At 27.6% G+C, this 18,672-nt stretch overlaps 1 protein-coding gene across 1 annotated transcript in view; it reads right to left on the minus strand.

Annotated features, from left to right (window-relative positions):
- Window positions 1–15,917: 15,917 nt before the first annotated feature.
- The window catches only part of LOC121120529 (uncharacterized), a 191,557-nt gene continuing 188,802 nt past the window's right edge, over window positions 15,918–18,672 (minus strand). The window contains exons 3-5 of the mRNA XM_071889292.1: window positions 18,452–18,487; window positions 17,543–17,860; window positions 15,918–16,275 (exon numbers count right to left, since the gene is read on the minus strand). Coding sequence (XP_071745393.1) covers window positions 16,128–16,275; window positions 17,543–17,860; window positions 18,452–18,487 — 502 coding nt within the window. The 3' untranslated portion in view covers window positions 15,918–16,127. The remainder of the gene's footprint in view (window positions 16,276–17,542; window positions 17,861–18,451; window positions 18,488–18,672) is intronic.

Below are 18,672 nucleotides of genomic sequence, written 5' to 3' on the forward strand. Positions count from 1 at the left end.
AGATTTTTAGTATAAAGTATATATAAAATACAGCATTGAGTTGCATAAAAGCCATTAAACTGAAATATAAAAATTTTTGAAAAATTATTTTTTTATATTTTATTAACTTATTATAAAAATTATCCAGGTGCGAGGCCCGCAGTAATAAAATTGTATACTCCCAGTTATCAGTGTTACTTTCATAGGATATTTAGACATTTTTTGCTGAAAGGATAGGAATATATTCAAAAGATAATTACCTTAATTTCTTATTGGTAAAAAAAAATTTATAACAATTTGAAAATCTGAATGATATATATTTTATGTATTTTCTTAAACTTGTATAAATAAAAACGTAAAAATCACAAATAAGTGGTTATTTTATTATCCATTTATTTATTGAAGACATTCTTTTTCAAACAATCAAAGTATTGCCTATTACATTGTACGGCTAGAAAGAGATACTCTCTCTGCTTTCGATTTTTAGTCATTATATTCGCATAGTTAGTCAAACTTTTTATTCCTCTCTCTACCATACATCAATATTATGTATAATATTTTTAACTTTTATGTACTCTTCATTTCATGATCATGATACAACAGGTTCTTGAAGCCAATCCGACCATATATTCAGTATAGCTGAAAAAAAATGCGATTCCGGATCGATAATATTATCTAATTTAGTTTTTTTTATAGTTTTATCTAAAATAAAGGTTTGTCTCTTATAAGGCTGTCAGATTTTTTACTCTATTATGATTTCAGGCCTATACTCTTCTTTTCATCATCATGTAAAACATTGCAGAGTAAAGTGAACGGAAGCGACTGTTGTGTCAAATACCACGTGATTATGAAGCTTCTTCATGATGATTTCTGCTAAATTATTGTCAATTTTCCTGAAAAATAACACGTCTAGGTAAATTTCAAGTCATTTACAGGAGCATCCACCGCAAATAATGAATTCATCTACATTGGTGGACTAAACATTAGTTATTCATCGTACCTTTTTCCTATTTCCTTATCTCAATTAATAAAAACATCTTTTGGGAGTATACATTTATGGTAATCCCTCGTGCTTGATCAATTTCTCCCAGTTTGTTCCAGTGAATACCTAGAGGAGAATTGAAATTATAGTGAATTCGGCCATTTTTGATAATCAACTTTTGTAGATGTGTCTGATTTAAAAAAAAAATCTTCGTTAAAAATTTGCCCTTTTTCCTTTCAGGCATAATTTTTTAATAGTGAGGCTTTTTGTATGTTCTTTATTTAAGTTACCCCATTTGTCTTAGAAGGATTCAAGTGAAAATCTTATACGATGAGTCAAGAAATGTGATAGGTAAGTATTGACAAGGTTGAGAGGATCCTTTCTATTTTTGGGAATAAGCGTAATTAAACCAGTATTTATGTACTGAGGCACAACTCTACTTAGAAAATTTCCATCGTAAACTTTTGCTAATACTCTGGTGCTTTGCCTTATTGAAGGTTTGATGAAGTTCAAAAGGGAGACCCGATGGTCCAAGAGATTTATTGTTTAATATTTTACTTTAATTATTTAATAATTCCCCAAAAATAGTAATGCTACTCACCGTTTTACATTGGAGCCGTCACACAAAACTACTTAATGCAATAATACTTATGTTAATTAATATGACGTTTCTCGATGATGAAAGAATAGTTATAGGAGTTGGGGAAAAAAAAAATATGTTTGATGACTGAGGAGTACTTTGGTCTGAAGGAGGGCTCTGTCAAAAAAAAATCCTTTTAACATACAAGTAATTCTATTTTATACAGAACTTTAAAAAAAAACAGAAACGGTGCTCTTGTTATACACACACGCTGCTACATTATTATTTCTTATATCAGAAATAACTATATGCAATGTATTAGAGAGCGCTTTATATAGTGCACCCTGTAGACACTTCGGATAATATATGCAAACGCCTTCAATATTTAATTCATACGAATAAATTTTTATTTCTTAGATCATAACGTGTTTATTATATACACCCCAGAATACTATAGATAGTGCACCCGGTGACTTTTTGTCATATAAACATACATTCAAGCAGACAAAAAAAAATAGGAATTAGGATGTCTGTTAAAAAAAAATAGACATTTTTTTCAAAAATAATTCCAATTAATCAAAATCGAGATACAAAAATATTTTCATATTAAAAAGTTACGTGTTTCTATATTCTATGTACAAAAAAACTATACTTAGAACTACAGTAACAACAAATTTCAATGTTATGAATCAAAAATAAATATTTTATAAGGATGCATAAAGGAAACTGAAGGACTCTTATGAAATCAGTCATTTTTTGTAGTAGGAGCAGAGGAACTGAGTCATAATTTCAATGATGGAGGATCAAAACTTTGCTGATCCTCACTGAGTCATTGAGAAGATTATTCTGTCTTTTTTATGAAACTCCTTACTTCTTATAAATTATAGAAGTATACAATTATTCTGTCTAGAAGATCCGAAGGAGTGTATGGATAGAGGTAATGATTCACGAGGTCAGTAGTCACTCTCCAAGATCTTGATGTTAAGTGGCATTTTCAAATGAACGATTATTCCAATACAGGAGATGAGATCACCGAGTGAGTCAAAAAGAGCTGATATCTCTTGAATAAAATATAAAGTTAAAGAAAGGATCAGAAGGCGGGTGTCTAGGATATTCAAATCTAAATATGGTTAAGGAAGGGAACCATCAGTTGATGCAGATCCATAAATCGAATACTTCGTACGAAAGCTCATTTCAAATCAATTTGAGTAAAATGCATTTCCATGTAGTTTTCACTTTTCTCTTCCCTCCTCCACATCTTTCTGCTGAATAATGGAATAATGGAATACAAAGTCATACCTACATGCTTCCAAAAAAATTGAGAAAAAAAATACATTTTTGACCAAACAAAAATTCTTACGTGTCCAAAATAAGTCATAACTTAATAAAAATCAACCAACATTTCGGATGGTACTTGAACCCCCTTTTATATGAATCACAGTAAGTCACCGTAAACTAATACTACTCCTGCGAACATATATAAATTTACAAAAGATAGTTATGAAATGTTTCCCATATGAGCCATATAATACTTTTTATTAAAGACAATATTTGATATGTAAAAAAATAATAATACAATTGTTTTCGTTATAGGCCATACAATAAAACAATTAAAACAACAATGATACTCTTCTAAATTCAAACTTCCTTTTTACGTAATCTAAGTTACTTCATGTTTGATCTTATTGATTTATTCAACTTTATTTTGGACATGCAAATAATGTTACATTATTGTCAGACGAGTAAATATTTCAAAATCCTTCTAATAATTAGTTGTATTACTGTTATTGATCTGTATTATAAACTGTTCAAGCATTATGAAAGTATAGATGCCTTAGAAAATTAGAATTTCTGAGTATTATTAAAATATTATTTATTTTTCTCGAGAGAAGAGTCAAAGACACAAGGAAAAAAGGCTTATTGAAGATATCATATTCAATTCTGTTACCATGATAAATATATTTTTTTTAGAACATATGATATTGAAATTAATAAGGATAAATCAAAATTTCATATTTTATTACTAGGCTATGTTTTCAAATGCTCCTTTCATGTTTAATACATTATATTTAATTATTATTAATATATTATTGATTTTTCTGCTATACTGATAGTTTTTATTACAAAAGTATACCTAATATGAAGACAATGATGTATTTCCCCCATCTAATGTAAATATATTGAAAAATAATTGCAAGGTAGCTAATAGTAGACTACAGTATAAATTAATATAAAAATATTTTCTCATTTTTATCTTTTTAATACAAACAAAAGTATTTTACTATGGAAGGAATACTTCTCGTTCGCTTTAGTTACATAAAAAATGCTTAAATTACAAAAATCAGTTTAAAAAAAGAATAATGTTGAATTATGTGAATCCAGCTACCAAAAATCGTATTAGAAAATTGTTCCAACAAATAGTTGATGTCTGATAAAATACACAAATATTGAAGACGATAATAATGTCCTACTTGATTTAATAAAAATAAGTTCTTTAATAAACAAAAAACTACAATAAAAATTATGCTTCATTTTGTGTAATATCCTTTTTTGCAGTAAATTCCACCTCTTCAAAATTTAAGTTCTTTTCACGATTCCGAGACTACTCAAAGTTGATTTGCCTCTATTTCCTCATGATATCTTGTCCGAGTTCAGTACGATTCATCGTTTTTAAAGTTAATGTATATGATAAAATGACTTGCATACAACAGCTCCAGTAGTATTCAACTTCATAACAATACAAGGGAACGGATTATATCCCCTTAAACACAAAAGTATATTACTTTTTTATGGGTTAAAGTAGTATCACCAAAGGAAAATTAAGTTAAATACAGAATACTAACTAAAATGTCTGTTATGACGCTCTGAGACCATATTATGTCCTTCATCACTTAATTTATATATAATTATTTATTCACATACAAACTGCCGTCTTCCGATACACACAATGCATCATTCTTGTCCTAGCATTCGCACAAATATTCTAAAATCACCATAGTGAAGACTTTTCCGGATTTCTAATCCCTATCTCTCTGAGTCCTCATACTCCAAGACAAATCCACTTAATATATATTATATAATATAATATTTATATAGTAATTTTTATTTTTTTTTAAATGTTGTCTTCATTCCTTTGAATATACTTCTATCGTCAGCTGAAGTAAATGCCCAAATCTTTCCCACATCTTGCTGCCTCTATGTATTTCATACTCTATTGTGCCAGCAAATGAGTTCTACCAGTATCTGGAGTGGAACAAGACTCCGGTACTCAACCAAATGAAGAGGAAACATCGAAATAAAATACATAGATTGATAATACTGAGCCATAGCTAGGATTCTTTTTGTCATCGCGACAGGAGACGAGAAAAAAATGATAGGTACCTAAACAATTGAGAAAATAGTATTTCTCGCCATAAACTGCGTCAATTTTAAAGTAAGGGTATAGTCATTAATAAAAATTTCGGTTTTTAGAAAAGAAAAAAAACTGTTCTTTCAATCTATAAATGATCATGTCTTTGATACGTAAAATTTTATCAATAGGGAAAACGTGAAAGTGAGAAGATTCAAGGGTCCAAAGTTCGGTGAATCCTATCGAATCTTATTCAATTTAAGAATCATTAATAATTTTTTCTTAAATTATAGTCAGAATAACCTCCCAAATCCCTCTTTCCAATATTTTGAAAGACTTAATAGAATAACACTTTAGTTTCAAAATTGGGATAAAATAAGTCATAAAATGATCTGTATAAAAATACTATATTAACCTAAGTATTAACACTGTAAATTAATATAAATATTGTATAAAATTATTAAATTACAATCAACATTTAAAAAAAAAAAAAACATTTAAAATGCCCTCTAGGTTTTTAACATACCTAACTTTCTTCTTTTTTACGGCGTCAAGTGATCTTCACGTCATCCCTCTATGTATTGTACCACTATGAAAGGGAAATGTATATGTTATTGTAAAAATAAAATGGCATAACCTATTTGACTGGTGTTTTGTGAAAAAATAAAGTAGATTATTACTATATCTTTGTGTTAAGTGTTTAGAACATTATAAGTTAACTTTACTTTATATAATAATAGTTTAATATTCTTTTCACATTCATCACAAATAGAATGTAATTATTCCAATTTATAAAAATGTATCATTATTCATCCCATTATTTTGTTAAGCAGTCATTTCATAATTATTATTTGTCATAATAATGCAAAAAACCATTTTGGAACCCTTTACAAAATCTTTTGAAGTTATAGTTTGAGTAATAATACCTAATTAAATAACCTGTATGTTTAATCACATGCAAAATGAAGTTGTGCCAATAAAAAATATAATCGATTATTATATAAAGCTACATTAATAAATTCAACCATTTGATTCTTTCTTTTTCTTAATTATATATAATTATAGACATATATAATTGGACCCTACTTATTGCAGGTTTTGGGTAAAAGAAAAATCGGGAATGTATGAAAAAAGTGTTGTACGGGTATTTTTTTGTTACTAACCCCCACAAAATGGAATAAATTATATTTTAAAGTCCACTTTTTAATATATGTGTTTTGGTTTTTGAACTATGCATATATTTTATGTATGATAAATTATTTAAAATAGCTTATGCCCAACAGTATACTTGCAAAATAATATGATCATACTCTAGCAATTATTATATTTTTAATCCGGTTATTTCAATACTGTAAAATTTAAATAATCAGAACCTTACCAATATTAATTCAGCAACCTTTTTAAGTGCAAGTTTGTTAAATAAGTAATAACCACAAATTTAAGTCTAGGTATTTAATCAAATACTTGCAGAACATTCCCCCTCTCTTATGCCGAATTATACACTTCCGTTATATGAATATATAGGCAGTTGATGAACTAACTCATCAACAACTACAAAATTCTTGTTCATTCTAATAAATAGTTTTTTATAATTTAATATAATAATATAAAAAACACGATATGAATGAAATATACCTGTCTATACAGATAGAACGAATAATTCCCAACACAAGTTATGGGAAATCCGCGGTGTTTGAAACCGTGTTCTGCAGCGACTTCCTCTATTGTACATCCTTTGTCAAAATATTATTCCTAACTTTAACAAATAAAATAAACTTTATTTTTATTTTAAAAAAAAAATTATTGAATGGTAGAAAAATGTTTAAGGTAATTTATGTAGCAACCAGATTGAAGCATTTGCCCTAAGCAAAGTTTTTTAACAAACTTTTTTTTCAGCTCCAAAAAGTGTTGAGTTTGTCTAAAAAATATTAATTGTATCACTTGACTTTTTGGAGATTTTTTGATGCTAATGGAATATAAATATATGTAATATTGTTTAAAAGTAAATTGTTTGTAATTACAATTGTAAGTAAATTAACTTGTGTTTTTTTTCTTAATGTTCCTCTAATTGGGTAGATGGAGTTGCACTGATTAAGTATATGTAAGCATTATAGTGTTACATTTACTCCACCTGACCAAGGGATTGCGTTATAAAATCCATTAACAAGAAGTATATTTCCTTCTCTAGGAACGACCGAGACGCGAACCTACGGACATTGAGTTCAAGAGAATAATTTCTCCTTAGCGCATTGTCGATTGAATTGAAAATAAGAGAACAATTTGAATCACGACTAAGTTTTGTATCCACTCTCAACCTCAATTGACAAAAGTGAAGTGTATTTTTTCCAAAAAACTTGTAGTAGATTGCTTTATATATATATATATTTTTTATTTTTTTGTTGACTACTGTTAACTATTATTTAGAGAAAAGTTATTTGTTATTATATACATTAATCTTTCAAGTTACAAGGTATGAAATGACACAAATTCTATGCAAAAGCCCTTGACGTATATTATTTATTATAAAATTCAAAATCCTATGTACTACCATGTTTTAGCTCATACTCATAGCTTAGACTCAGCTGTTTTTAATAGTGCAAGATTTAACTTATGAAAATTAATGAAATAGTGGAAAGGAAAATACAATACATCCTTGTTTATTTAAAAAAGTGAGCCTGTTAATTATACACATTCGGTTCGGTTCTTCTGATTTATTTATTTGTTAGTTTCATTAATCATTTTGAAAGAACTGTTCCTATTACGAAGGGTTTGCATTTATAATCATCCAGAGGCTTAAAAATACATCATTGCTCTTGATCTTGTCAGGAATCATACTCTACTCTGAAATTAATAGTGAAATATGAAATGAGAAGTGGCATAAAGAGACAAAGTATCGAAATAAAAAATCTTGTGAGATAGTTCTGATCCTCCATTAACAGCTTCTTCATTGAAACTCTTGAGTCAGTTCCTACAAGAGTTAATTAACCTTCTTCTACTACTCCAAGAAAATTATTTTATTGATTTTAGTCCTTCAGTTTCCTTGATGTAAAAACGAACAAATCCCTTTTATCTATCACATTGATATCCATTCAAATTATGAAATTTAGTTTGTTCTGTATGATCTGAAGTGTTTACAAACCATTATGGATCCTGTACATGACGATTCTAGACTCACTCCTGATTCTGTTATTATTTTTTCATTGAAAATGTGTCAGCTCAAATCATAATGACATCCTCCCATTTGTCTGTAAGGACCAAAATATCCCGTCAATTTTTCCAAGTAATACATATTTTAAGCCACCCCTTTTTTATATATTCATGCATCTACATAATGCATAGTTATTTTATCTAAACCAGGTTTCACAAAAAAATAAGTTGTCAATTGCCGCAGAAAGTATTCGTTTGGAAGACAGAGAATATCATGATTGAGAAATGGACGATACATTCAAGAGATCTGGTTTTCCAAATTGAGGATATCGCTTTTTATGATTATGAATAACCTTGTATTTGCTTGCAGGATTAGATACAACGCTAGAGCTGTTCAGTTAGAAAAAATAACCTTCTCCCCCAAATGTAGAGTAACGTTTTGATTAATTTTGTTAACATTTCCCAATACTATCGACTTTACTTCTAAATTGCAATATACATTATCTATTTAAAAAAGCAACCAAATTTATAACATTAAATAAATTTTCAAATTGATAATTCTTTAAAATATGGCCAAATTTATTTTTCTTCATCTTGAAACCATTGGCCCAAAACGAAAATTCAGAAATATTAATGCATGAAACTTATAAGAACATTTTAAAATTCAGAAAAATAATTAATCTATTTTATCATGCAATAAATGACAAATCTTAATTAATCTCAAGGTCAAAAGAAAATTCAAGTAACCCAATTCAGAAACTCGGATCCAGATAAGATAAATTCTGCCTTATTACTTCACAATGGATACTTGACTAGATTGAATGGCATTATGGAACTTTTTTTTTTTTTTAATCTTCCAGACTTTAAATATTGTCTTCTTGAAAAAAGTCATTTATCTGAGCATTCAATACCTCTATTTGTTTTTAATATCTGACGAAGGAAGTTGATTTTTCTGATCATATTGAGGTAAAGTTTTGTCGATAAATTTGTCTATTAGGAAATTTAGATGAAATTTGTATTTCTTTGAGCTCAATTCATTTTGATTTAGTTATTCCTGATCATGGTTTTTGAAGTGAAAAAACTCACTATAGATAACTTAATGTGTTGATTGGGTTTTAAGGATTGAATCTTTTGAAAATTTTAAATGATATTGACTCTTTATTACAAGAATTATTATGAATTTCATTGCAACCGACGGCCACGCACTTTATCAGCATTTACATTATTTTCTAAAAATTACTGAAATAGTCAAACAAAAGAATGAATGAAAAGAAAATCAAAAAACTGAATGATGAATACGGAATAAATGAACGAAATTTCAAATGAACAAACGAATTAATAAAAAACTAAATGAATCATATAATAATAATTAATGAAGACAGATATAACAATACCAAACAAATCAGTGAAAGAAATACAATAAATTAATTGAATTTAAGATCTTTTCCCAACAGCTGTCTTAATTCTGTCTCAAGTCCAACTTATCTCTTGTAATCATTGTCCAAAACCTATTATAGCCATAATTAATTAAAACAATGTCACGGTATTAAAATCATTTTATCATGAAAACATGATTCAATCTCTTTATCCTCGAAAACATTTAAATATTTCAAAAACATTACTTTAATATTCTTTATAACTTTAGTCAACCTTAAATATTTAATAAATTTAAAAGTAAGACTTTGTTCAAATTTTATCTTTTAAAAAAATCCATAGTCTGTTTTTCTTTTTTTAATTAGATCGTTATCATCTAAAATAAAATATAAATAAATTTAATTTATCTCATTTACCAACAATTTTTCCCAAGAGTAAAACAAGATACTTTTTTAAAATTTAAATATCTGTGTTTAAAACATAAATCATGAAAAAATCTCTATATTTCCAAAAAAAAATTTTGTGTTTATTATAAATTTAGAATTATAATTTTTTTCCTATCAATTTTTCGATTACAATTTTTATATATTTTTACCTTTTAAATAGTTTTTTTTCTTTCAATAATTTTATGCAGTTTTTCAAATATGTATTTATTATTCAATTTTAAGTAAATATTATTTCAAGCTTATAAAAACTTCCATATTCTAAAAATCTTGCTTGTAAATAAACTCTTCTTCTTTTTTATCTTTTTTTTTTGCCAAATGAGTTTATTTGAACCGTAAATAATAACAAAAATATTTTTAGATCAAGTAAAATTTCGTCGACATGTGTAATTTATTGATTTTGCTTATAAACATTTTTATCCTTCTTCAATATGCCTTAAAAAATAAATTTGTTAACCGCTAAACCAAAAACAAATTATTTATATTATCTAAATGTATTTTTTTGTCTTTTTATAAAAAATAGAGCATTAAACCCCAAAGATAAACATATTGAAGTAAACATAAATCTGTTGCCAGGGGATATTCTACAAATTGTGCAGTTACTTGAAGCTACTTATTGCTGATTTAAGAGGGTACTAGGGTATTGGGCCCAAAGCCTATTATTGACTGTACCTTGCATTGAATATAATTTATAAAAATTAAAATATTTGCACGAAAAAACTTTTTATGAAGATAAAAGATGGGAAATAGGAAAATTATTACTTTCTAAGAAAACGTCGCTTAGCAAAATGTATTAACCTTCTGTAAGTGAACTGAGATATTATACACCCCAAGTTATAAATATATGCTTCTTATTCTTTTTAATCTAATATATATCGCCAATAATTTTTAGCTCTTAAAGTGTTTAACTAGATTTAAAGGATTTTTTTTATTTATCTTGATAATTGAATTGCATATTTGCTTTTTTTGAATTAAGATTCATTAAAGTAATAATTAACTATTTCTCTAAAAAGACGTTTTTTTCTTTTTTTGATTTCTTAGATTTTTACTTTTTTAATGTAAGTGCTGAGTTGTACATGCTATTATTATATTTAATATAATCGACTTCATCAAAACCTATAGTTACTAATTTGATAACCAAAATTCGGATAAAATAATGAATATTCTTTAAATTTTTTTATAAAAAATGAAGTTATGTTGTTTTTACCTTGAGAATAACAAATTATATCTCGTTGAAACCTCAAAGTCATGTTGTTGAGATTATTTTGATATAAAGATGTATTTTTTCTCGATGTCTTATATTTATATAACTATTTTCCTTTTTAGCATTTTAATTTATATTTACGAGTGCAAAATGAATAAAATAGTCAGATAAATATAGAAAATTAAATAACTTAATTATTTAAATTGTTCAACTGTTCATAATGTTTGTAGCTACTTTTTGGGGGGGATTTCCTTTTTACCCAGTACACTAATCATGTTATAGTAGGATGTGTACTATTAAAGAGTTTAAAAGGAACACTTAGTCTTTCTAAAAAAGAGAGTTATAAAACTAAACTATAAACATATCAATAAATAAAGTATAATTTGAAAAAAAGGGTCCTGCAATATTTAAAAAAAAATAAACTTAAAAGAAAGGAAATACCTTTTAAAAAAGTAACAAACATTTATTTATACCTCAAACACACATCACGCAAAAAACGGGCCTGAACAATATTGCAAGCGAAATAAATGGAAAGTGAATCGTAAAGTGTTGTATATTTTTATATCATTAATTTTAAAATAACATATTTCATCCGTAATTTTTCACCATTTACATAATTATTACGACTTACTCCCAAACATTTGGCCCATTTCTCATAGCTTTTATATAAATACATTGAACAAAATAGAAAGTAAAGAATGACAGTATAAAAACTTAGGTAGATGATAATGAAAATGAGAAAATGAGACCCCCCTCCCCTTAATTAACATAATGAAATAATTACTTACATATATGTATATTCTATATTTTTTTTTAAATGTAAAGGAAATTAATGAAAATCTAGAAACACAAGAATGAATTTATTGTAGATACAGATCTTATGATAGATCACTAAGAGAAAGTGTAATAAATTAATCATTTGTGATTTATGGTTATATTATATAACATTACTTTTGATGAAATAATATCAGCCAACCTTTACAGAGTATGTAAATGTTAATACTATATATTTTCGGTTTTTTTTATAACTTCTTTTTTAATTTATGATATGTTTGTATCACGCTCTATATAAGATTTTTTTGGACGTGTTCACTATCAACTGGAGTTGTAAATTTTAAATACTTTTCATTTTTAAAGTAAAAAACCCGAAATATAGAGATAGAAACCTTGATAATGATTGGAAGAAGATAAGATAGGCATGACGTTTTTTTTACGTTCCAGCTACGAACTGCTATGATACGAGCCAAAGAGACGCACATCTCACTCTGTATCTCACGTAGTTACATTCGATACATCACACAACCTTTACTCGAAAAAAAAAAAAAATTTCATAATATTAAAATCCTATATAGTATTTCATTAGATCCTATATTATGAATTACTAGTGGTAGTACGCTGCATTGCCGGAATCATTAGGTGTTGAAGAAACTTTTGTTTTAATAGTATAGAGTATAACACCCCAATAAATCCTTTGAAATACTCTGGTTTTTTTTTCATGAGCACACTCATACGTAGCTACTCTTCAATACTTCGATGTTCTTTACTTTATGATTAACATAGTAATAATAACTGACTTAAAAAAAATATAATTTCATGAACAATGGAGTACTTTAGCTTTCATTTATATTACTCTTAATTTTTCTAAATTTTATATAAATTACTTCCTGCAATTTTTTTTTTTAAATAAGTTGTATGAAACACCAGCTAAATGTTTTCATATTCAGTGTTTCTTGTATATTATACTCCTTTTTTTCTTTATACTGTATTTATATATGAATCAGTTAGCAGTATAAATGGTGCACCACGTGTAGCGTTTTCATAAGTTATTTTGTACTCGCTAGACTGCTTTTAAGTAGAATCAATGTTACTTTTAAAAAACTTTTTCAAAAAAATTAGCAAGATTTTTTCGAAAAAATACCAAGATGTGACTTTATTTAATCAAATTGTATCAACTCACTGAATACTCAATTTCCATCACTGGGCCACATAATGAAACCTCCTAATTTCTTAATGAAATTCCTTTTCAATTGAAAGAAAGTAAGAGTTGATGTTATCATAAATACTCAACAGTGCATGTTTAGTATAATATAATATTGCTTGATATAATTTTAATAAGAGCAGTGCCATACATTTGTGTTTCTATATGATAGCTGAAATTTCTATATCGAATTAATAAGATGTGGATATATGATTGGGGATAAACTAGAAATTGTAATCCTGTACTTTTGAAAACGGAGCCTAAGTGTAATATTACTTATTACTTTTTTTTAAATATCAAAAAATATGAAATAACCATTACATATCACGTGAGATCAGGAAATCGATATCTAACAACAATATACATAGGTTATTTTTGATTTAGCGAGATAACACTGTGATCTAGGAAAGACATAAAACGAAATACTTCGATCTCGATCCTCTATTATAATCTGAGTTCAAAAAAATTCATACAATTAAAACTCAGAAAAAAATCCACAATGTCAATCATAAATAATTTAACTTGGAGTGTCACAAAAACATGAACGCTAGAAATTACTTAGAATTTACAATTCACTTTATTCTACATGAACAAATAAAAATACACAAGGTATATAATTTTCAAATACTATATAGCGAAACAAAACATTGTTTGATACTCAGTTTATGTAATTTTTGAGCAAAATAACAAAATCGGCTTCATAATTTGTTTTTTAATATAAAAAAAAAAATTAATAATTGAATCGATCATATGGAAGGAAGTGTTTATAAAATTTAGAATAAATGTTTGCGTATTTATAAAAAAGTACTCTATAAAACTTTTACCATTTACAATTTCTTGATGGAGTTTGTAAAAAATTAAATATATAGTTTGATTTTTTATTGACTAATTTCTAAAATATGTAAGAATGCAATGTATTTTTTTTAAAGCTATTTCCGACTGTCTACCCTTTCTCATTTAAATAAGCTGACTTTACTTATTTGTAAATTAAAAAGGGTATTAATATATCTTGGATACCTAGAAAAGACCTAAATCTGACAATTCTTGCACTCCCTAACAAAATTTTTTATTAAATTTTTCCCTTTCTTTTATCGAAAAAAAATTGTTGTACATCTCAGTTTAATTTTAAAACTGAATTTCTGTTCACAATGCATAAAATCAGATCCAGGTTTAATCCAAATACGAGGGTAAGGTAAACAAACATGGGGATCATAATAATAAAATGCAACTATTGGTTCAAAAATGATTTCCTTGCTCTAAATAATCTCTCTTGACTTACAGACAACCTCCCTGACATCAATGTTCCATGCCTTAAGGAAAATATTGGAAGGGTTCTAAATACAGTTAATCTACAGTTACTATGACTTCTTCATAGGATTCTTCGGTTCGGATCCAATGATGAAGTTTAATTATGTTTCTGTACAATCAGAAGTCTGAGCGTTCCAAATCAGGAGAATAAGAAGAAAACAACAGCCAAAATCCCTCAATTTTCCTATTGCCAACACAATCCTCTATGCAGGTGCTTTGTCCAATTCCTTGCTGTAGAAATAAAAGATTTTCCTTTTTATGAAGTGTATCAGTGAATGAATTCTTTAAAATGACGTTTAGATCCGTATGTTCCATGCTAAGTCCATGACTAAATCTGTCTAACCTTTGCCTCGTGATAGATGATGGGCCCTTCTCTTAACGACCAATACTAATACTGGAAGCATGGTTTATAATCTTGTTTAAAAGTCGGAAATTGCACTTGTAGTAGGCAAAATTGATCTAACAATTAATAGAATAAGAATTTGATAGATTACTTTTGAATATTATAAATGCATATATTAATTAATTCTGATATTCAATGCACCATATTTTTTATTTTCAGCATTTTGAAATGTTTAGTATATATAAGTAGGTCCATCAATAACAAACCAAAATTATTTTTTAGAAAGTGTATTAGGTAATAAATTTACAAAAATCCTGTTGCATAATGTTTCTTCACATTTTATGTGATCAACTATCTTTATTATTATTATCATTGTCTTACTACTTGTATATTATGAAAATCTTAATAATGTTAAGTGTAGAAAAATTTGTTCTCAATTCGCAAGGACACGCTGTACATATGAAGATTAAGCAAACAAAGGAGGTTTGAGACTTTTGTTATCTTCTTTTTTTTTTTTAACTCATCAAAAATACTTACAATTATGTCAAGTATATTTCTAAACTCTTTGTTTCTTTCATTACCAATGGCATCGGAAGCAAGTCTAATGTAGGTTGTTTTCTAAAAATGGCATCTTAAATCGATGGCAACAATCATGGTAATTGTCTTTCAAAAAGTGGGGTGATGGCGCCTTGGCTCCCTTTGTTCCAGTGCCTATACTCATAATTTTTCGGTACTTTACAAATTATATCCAACACGGTCTTGTTCCCTTGCCTAAAACTGACTCTTGCATCAAATTACAAATAGGTATTTAACTACCCTAGCACATTCCCTGTTCTTCTTTTTTATACTCGCTTTGGGGAAATAGTTTTAGAAATCTCCATATACAAAAATCGAAAATATCAATAAAATCATTAATATACATCATTCATGTGATGTAAAAAAATTCGTTTATTTTGGCAATTTTTATTTATATTCTTTATGAAGGTATTCCAATTATAAAATAAGAAGCTATTCCTTAGCAAATAATTTTTTTGTTATAGTACATAGATATATTTATTTACACTCATCCCATTAATGATAATGATGTACTACGTAAAAGTTATGTTGCAAGTTTTTATAACCGAAATGTACCCTTAACGATTGGTTTATTTTTCCATTATACATAAATTGTATATGAAAGTTGTTTAATGATAAAGTAGATACTGTTATTGCCAATAAAATGAATGTATATAGTGTTTAGAGAACTTTATTTGTTTTTGTTTTTCAAATATCAATTTCAATAAATTCTATACAAATATATTTTTATATCCTAGCACCATAATCATTATAATAATATAATTTATCCCAAAAAGTTGCTTCATGAAAGTCATTTCCTTGAAAGAGAGGTAAAAGCAACACGCAGTAAAATAAATGCACAAATAAATTTATATGAATAAATAGTTATCCAATATTGATTGAACTTGAAATTGAGCTCATGATAGAATTGAGAAAATCCTCAAAGGTTCCCAAATAGTCACCAATGTTCCGTAGTTGTGAGTCTAGAAAGTCACATTTCATATTATGGCATGTACCAATGGTTCGTCCGTATCTGTAAGAAAGAAAAAGGATATAATATCGATTAGCATTAAATCCACAGAATATTTGGTGAGCAAACATACAAACAGTTCATCACAAAAATCACGATCGATGAAATGTTCATAGCTCATAAAATATCACATTTGTTAGTGTGCATATTGTTTATTCCATGTAATCAAGACGTAATTCAAATTGTGTAATGTAATGGTGTGTTTAAAGTAGCCCTCAACTCACAAAAAATCTCGAACAAAAGTAGGAAAATGATAAATTTTCAATAGCTTGTTTCACATCATATATTTTATTGACGTATTTCGATCAATTTAGGCTTTAAATGATGAAAATTTATGTTATAAGTTGAGGTGACCCAAGGTAAATAGAAGTACAACGTTAGACCATCACGTTATTAGGCTTGCTATAATTTTCAATTTGGTGAATTGTACCGATTTTGACAAAATTTGCAACCAATCTTATTCTATGACGTCACGATGAAAAAGCCTGGTGGAAGTCAAACATCAGTTGTACACGCGTTATGGTATAATCTTGTATTTCTAATAACCTTGTGATGCCCAAGAATATAGTTTAAAACCTGTAGTTGGTGTATGAAACTTCATCTGGGCTGGATATCATATTACAAATCAACTCTATCAACTTATCCTTATTTTAAGACAAGTTTTTCTTATTTGTTTGTTTGTTGACAAATTAAATACATATGTAAGTAAACTTCAATTTATTCATATTTCATGTTTAGAAATACTTGAGAAGGAAAGTAGCGTGGATTATTTTATGAATTATCGTCAACTTGAGTTAAAAAACTATTATTACTCTGCCTTTGGATGTACCTTTAGCTAAAAAAGGCCTTAGACAATAGCCAAAGCTTATGCGTATCCTAACTCATCCCATAAATTTGAATAAAAGCCTATAATTGACTCAAATATATCTGAGTTCTTGAGCCATATGTATTTATGAAATACAAAAATGTATTGGGACTATCTTCTTTTCTTGATTTTTGTAAAATTTTGCCTTATGTTGACGCACCATATAAAGTATACTCGTATATATTTAAATGTATTTTCTTTCCTTTATGAGTTTTTTATTCATATAATGATCATACAGAGAGGGGGGATAGAGAGAAAGTGCATTCGCTTCTTTTGACTTTATATTCGCAAAGGAATGCACAAAATATATGGATCCGTAATATTGCATACCAAAATAGAAAACAATAAATCGGATGCATTGATAGCTTTTTATATCTACCAAATAATTTTCCTTCATCATCTTACCTAGCAGCCCGAGTAATTTCTTGAATATCAATGGAGTTATCAAACATTTCAGCAACCATGAAGCTCACAGCAGCATTAGTTAAAGACATGATCAAATATGGGATCCCAGACATGGACTCTCCTGTCCTGTAGGTTTCACAAACAAATCTCTCCACACAACCAGGGTTTGTCTTTGCTTTGGAAGAGATCCAGTGGTTGACAGAGTCAATAATACGAGCTTGTGTACCATCTCCAAGGAAGGAGTCCAAAACTCCGAGCTCTTCCTCCTCTTCAGTTATAGTTTTAAGCTTGAGATGTGAGATGTCGTTGATGTTGTTTCTAATTAGAAAAATAAAGTCAGTTAGAAAGAATGAGAGAATTAAGATATAAAACAAAGTGGCGAAACGACCCTATTAGCTTGAAAATTTTTATGTAGTAAAAAATCGCAAACTCTTTGCAGAATCAACAATGTTAATTCAATTAAAAGAGCCAACTCATGGAGGTTGTGTAGTTTGTTACATAGTACTGTTCATATCTTACTTAACGCTTATACACGTTATTAACTTTGTTAATATATTTTCTTCCAGTAACAAATACAAAAAGGCTCAAAATCTGTTGCTAATTTGCCAATTCTTCCCAACTACAAAAATATAATTTAATAATTTATTTGAATTTTCCACAACTTCTCAAGAGGTAACTCTAATTCACTCAGTCAACCTACAAAACACTAAAAAATGAGAAAAAAGCGTAGAAATCAACAGGTAATAATCAAAAACTATGAAAGTTTATTTGTTAGTGAGGTAACACTGATCGTAACAGACAAAAAAGTTGCCAGGTAAGCAAATATTTCTATTCATAACATAGGCTTCATTTCGTCACTTGGGTTATTATAGTTTTGAGGCTATATACAAAAAAAAATTGTATACTTACGATATTTCGGGTTCTCTGACGAATCTGGGGGAGTTTCTATGAATGAGATAAAAAAATATTAAAACAAATTACCATAGAGTCTACTATTTAATTAAATATTGTTGAGTTAAACTATACCATTTCTTATATCTTAAAAATTAAAAAAATTCTAATAAATTATTTACGTTAAGTTCCGGCTTTTATTTTGCATATTGACATAATAAAATATTTATTTGGATTTA

The sequence above is a fragment of the Lepeophtheirus salmonis genome, chromosome 6 (assembly GCF_016086655.4).
Source record: "Lepeophtheirus salmonis chromosome 6, UVic_Lsal_1.4, whole genome shotgun sequence".
Classification (NCBI taxonomy): Eukaryota; Metazoa; Arthropoda; class Copepoda; order Siphonostomatoida; family Caligidae; genus Lepeophtheirus; species Lepeophtheirus salmonis.